Genomic DNA, 5268 nt, shown 5'->3' on the forward strand with positions numbered 1-5268 from the left:
ATAATATTTGTCAGATATATTTGTATATATTTTGTATGTTTATCTTATTAGATTCCTAACGTGATTAAGGTTAGGCTTGTAAACATTATATAAAGTGATCAATGATACACACTCCAGATTGAGGAGTTTTCCCGAATATCTAACATGGTATCACAACTTTAGGTTTCGATCCTATTTTTTTATTTTTTTGCTTCCGCTACACCTTACTGCCGCCCTTTGTTCTTCTTCATAGTCTCTTTAATCTAGCTTGAGCCTATGACTAATGATGGCGAATCCTCACCTCCTCCTCCGCCACCTCCAACAGTGAATGAATTTCACCCGACCCTCGCCGTCAATAATATCAAGAATGCGATCCCGATTACCCTTGACTACACAAACGTCCATTATTTCACTTGTGTCGAGTTGTTTGAGAATCATGCTTGTGCTTATAACGTTCTTGACCACATCGACCCCAAGATTAAGAAACCCACTGACATCTCCGATGCTCTTTGGACTCGTCTAGATGCAATCGTTAAGCACTGGATTTATGGAACGATTTCTATTGATCTTCTCAATACTGTGTTAACTAGGAAGGCTACTGCTCAGCAAATTTGGGACCGTATTAAAGATATTTTTCAAGATAACAAGAGTACAAGGGCGGTTTACCTCAAGAATCAATTTAATACTCTTCATCTTGATAACTTTGCCAATGTTACTGCATTCTGTCAACAGTTAAAAAGCATCGCTGATCAATTAGCCAACGTCGATCAACCCGTTTCTGATCAAAAATTGGTTCTTCGATTGGTTGCGGGGTTGAACAAAACTGATTACGACACAGTAGCCACCATGATCGCTCAGTCAGAACCTCTGCCATCGTTCAATACCGCCAGGTCTCGGCTTCTCTTAGAAGAAACCCGACGGAATTCCGACTCTGCACCTCCGCCTTCATCGTTCGTTGCCCAGCAACAATCGGGACAGTAGGCGGACACCTCACAGCAGCAGCCGCAGCAACCGTCCGGCAAAGGTCGTGGTGGCGGAGGAAAGGGGCGTGGCAAGGGTCGTGGTCGCGGTGGACCAGGCCGTGGTGCCCCTGCCAACCCGCAACAGCAACGGCATGCCCAACAGCAACAATGGCCATCCCAGCCCAATCCTATTGGGCAACCTCAGTGGGCCCAACAGCAGCAGCAGTGGCCCAATCAGCCACAAGCATGGCAGCAACAGACTTGGGCCGTGCCTCCAGCCCCGTTTCCCACATCCGGACAATACCAGCCCAGGCCCATCCTTACCAGGCCCCCTCAGCAGGCCTACTCAATGGGCCCAGCTTCGTACGGCCCACCGATGTCCCCAACTGATCTTGGCAGTGCATATTCGTCTATGGGTTTTTCAACTCCGGAAAGTGGATGGTACATGGACTCGGGTGCAACGTCTCACATGACAAACAATCCCGGTACTCTTCTTCCCCTTTTTAATTTAAGCACTAAAAATCACATTTTAGTAGGAAATGGACATCGTATTCCAATTATTGGTTATGGTCATACCTCCCTCACAAACAAAAACCTTAGACTTAACAATGTTCTCCTTGCATCACAAATTATCAAAAATTTAATTTCTGTCCGTAAATTTACTTCTGATAATTCTGTGTCTATTGAATGTGACCCTAATGGTTTTTCTGTGAAGGATCTTCGTACGGGGAGGGTAATAACGAGATGCAATAGTACCGGGGACCTCTATCCAGTCACCTATCCAACTCCAAGCACCTGCCTAGCAACTTCTCTCACTGCTGTCACCCCGTGGCATGATCGTTTAGGACATCTCGGGGCATCCTCTTTACAAATTTCTTAGGAGCAATATTTTAATTTCTTGTAATAAGGAGCACGACCCCTCTTTTTGTATTTCTTGTCAATTAGGAAAACATGTTAGACTTCCGTTTAATGATTCAATTAATAATACAGTAGCCGCTTTTGACATTATTCATGCTGATTTGTGGACATCTCCGATTAGGAGTATTAATGGTTATAAATAATGTCTAGTTCTTCTTGATGATTTTACACATTACGTTTGGGCTATTCCCCTTGCTTACAAATCTCAAGCGTTCCAATCTTTTTTACATTTTCGTCAATTTGTGCAAACCCAATTTGAACGCCCTGTTAAATGCTTTCAAAGTGACCATGGTCGTGAATTCGACAATGATCCGTTCAAACAATTTTGCCTTGATAATGGAATGGTTTTTAGATTTTCTTGTCCACACACCTCATCTCAAAATGAAAAAGCCGAACGAATGATTAGAACCATTAATAATGTCAAACGCACTATATTATTTCATGCTTCCTTACCCCCGACTTATTGGTCACATGCATTAGAGTCGGCCATTTATCTTTTAAATATTTTGCCATCTAAATCTCTCAAGCATATGACCCCGGCTCAAGCTTTGTATCATATAAACCCATCTTATGATCATTTACGGGTTTTTGGTTGTTTATGTTTTCCTAACCTTTCAGCTACAGCTCCTCATAAACTTGCTCCTAGGTCAACTCCTTGTGTCTTTTTAGGGTACCCTTCCAACCATCGTGGCTACAAATGTCTAGATCTTGTAACCCGAAAAGTTATTATTTCAAGACACGTAACCTTCGATGAGTCTACTTTTCCCTTTAAAGACATTGAAATATTTAATTTGAAGGATTATGATTTTTTGGGTTGTGATGACAGCTCCCCGCTTCTTACTCGTTTTTTTATTGCAGCAGCCCACTTCACAAAATCAAGCCCAAAACCATCATCCTACCCCTACTCACGCTGGGCCGCCCTCTCCCTCGTCCGCTGGAAACCAAGCGGGCCCAGCAGACCCCATCAGCCTAGATCCAGCGACCAGTCACTCGGGCGCTGGATTCTCCTCCTCCCCGCGTCTGGGCTCATTTCAGCCAGGGCCCAGTTCGCCCCCTACTGCACCTATCCCACCTCACTTCACTCCACCAGCCCGCCAATCTTCTATCCTCACTCGAACCAACATTCTCACATCTCCTCAAATGCAGATAAGATCCTGTCATGGCATTATCAAACCAAACCCAAAATATGCCCACTTGTCCATTGAGCATAAATCCCCTTTAACAAAAAATCACAAACATGCCCTCCAAGACCATAATTGGAATGTTGCGATGTTAGATGAATACAATGCTTTAATTAAAACGGGAACTTGGGATTTGGTACCTAGACCTATGGGGGTGAATGTTGTTAATTGTATGTGGCTTTTTAAGCATAAATACAAGTCTAATGGTGACCTTGAAAGGCACAAAGCTCGTCTTGTTTGTGATGGCAGGTCGCAGGAAATTGGAGTTGATTGTGATGAGACATTCAGTCCGGTAGTCAAACCGGCAACTATTCGCACAGTACTCAGCTTAGCTATGGCTAAAAAGTGGTCCATACATCAGTTAGATGTTAAAAATGCTTTTCTGCATGGTGACTTACAGGAAACAGTTTATATGCATCAACCTCCGGGTTTCTACGATCGGAGAAAGCCCGAATATGTCTGCCGTCTTCGCAAGGCTCTATATGGTTTGAAACAAGCCCCACGGGCTTGGTATCAACATTTTGCGAATTTTTTGATCAAGTTGTGATTCGTCATTGCTAAGAGTGACACTTCTCTTTTCACGTTTAAGCAAGGGAACGACTTAGCATATTTACTGCTTTATGTTGATGATATTATTCTAATCACTTATTCTAACAAGTTGCGCACGGGAATTATTTCTAGCTTACAGACATAATTTCCCATGTCGGACCTAGGGCCACTGAGTTATTTTTTGGGGATTGCAGTTACTCGCACACCCTCTTTTATGTTATTGTCTCAGCAAAAATATGCACAGGAAATATTAGAGCGTGCAGGTATGAGTTCTTGTAAACCTGCCGCCACTCCTATCGACACTAAGTCCAAACTTAGTGCTAATTCGGGTTCTCCATTCCGGGATCCTACTCTGTATCGCAGCCTTGCAGGTGCACTTCAGTATCTTACTTTTACTCGTTCAGATATTGCTTATGCGGTACAATAGTTGTGTTTATTTATGCATGATCCCAAGGAGCCGCATTTTGATGCGTTAAAACGCATTCTGCGCTGTATTCAGGGTACTATTGAGCACGGTTTACATTTATATCCTTCTGCTCCTACTCGCTTGATTACTTATACTGACGCTGACTGGGGAGGTTGTCCCGACACCCGTCGTTCCACATCGGGTTACTGTTGTTTTCTCGGGGACAACCTCGTTTCTTGGTCAGCAAAGCGTCAACCTACTTTGTCTAAATCAAGTGTAGAGGCGGAGTATCGAGGCGTTGCAAACGTGGTTTTTGAAGCATGTTGGCTTCATAATTTATTATTGGAGCTTCATTGTCCCCTCTGACAGGCTACTATCGTTTACTGTGATAATGTCAACGCAATCTATCTCTCTAGTAACCCGGTTCATCACCAACGCACCAAACATGTGGAATTGGACATCCACTTTGTTCGGGAAACGGTTGCGTTGGGTGAGGTTCGGGTCCTTCATGTTCCATCACGATATCAGTTTGCAGACGTCTTCACTAAGGGCCTATCAAGGGAGCTATTCTTAGACTTCAGATCCAGTCTCTGCGTACGACCTCCTCCCGCTTCGACTGTGGGGGTGTGATAGATATTATTTTTAGATAATATTTGTCGGATATATTTGTATATATTTTGTATGTTTATCTTATTAGATTCCTAATGTGATTAGGATTAGGCTTGTAAACATTATATAAAGTGATCAATGGTACATACTCCAGATTGAGGAGTTTTCCCGAATATCTAACACATATAAATGAAGATTACTCTTATAAGCTAATGTGGTCACAGCGTGTGGCTAGCATACAAAACTTACCCCTCAAAGTATGTGTGGCTTTATCCCTTGAAGTATAAATCTGAAACTGAAAATGTTTTCATTCGATTCAAGGCTTTGGTTGTAAAGTACTTCAACAAACTCGTAATTACACTATATTTTCGATAACAGTGCTAAATATAGAAAGCTCTTTCCTTACCTAGCCACCAATGGAGTCACCCACTTAACATAATGGATACTCTGAAAGGCGTTATAAACACATTGTTGAGACGGGTCTCTCCCTCTTACTTCATGCCACTATTCCCCTTATGTACTAGCCACTTGCCTTTGCCACCGTGGTTTATTGAACCAATCATATGCCTACACCAAATCTCCTTCTCTCCAATCTCCCTTATATACTATTTTTTAGCATATCACCCAATTTCCTTAAACTCTGAACCTTTGGTTGCTTGTGTTA

At 42.8% G+C, this 5268-nt stretch overlaps 1 protein-coding gene across 1 annotated transcript; it reads left to right on the forward strand.

Moving 5' to 3' along the window:
• The first annotated feature begins 255 nt into the window (after positions 1-255).
• LOC145625126 (uncharacterized) lies at positions 256-960 on the forward strand. Its single transcript, XM_081678205.1, has one exon. The coding sequence runs from the start codon at positions 256-258 to the stop codon at positions 958-960; it is 705 nt and encodes a 234-aa protein (XP_081534331.1).
• The last annotated feature ends 4308 nt before the right edge of the window (positions 961-5268 follow it).

Source organism: Chenopodium album, chromosome 3, assembly GCF_948465745.1.
Source record: "Chenopodium album chromosome 3, dcCheAlbu1.1, whole genome shotgun sequence".
Lineage (NCBI taxonomy): Eukaryota > Viridiplantae > Streptophyta > Magnoliopsida > Caryophyllales > Amaranthaceae > Chenopodium > Chenopodium album.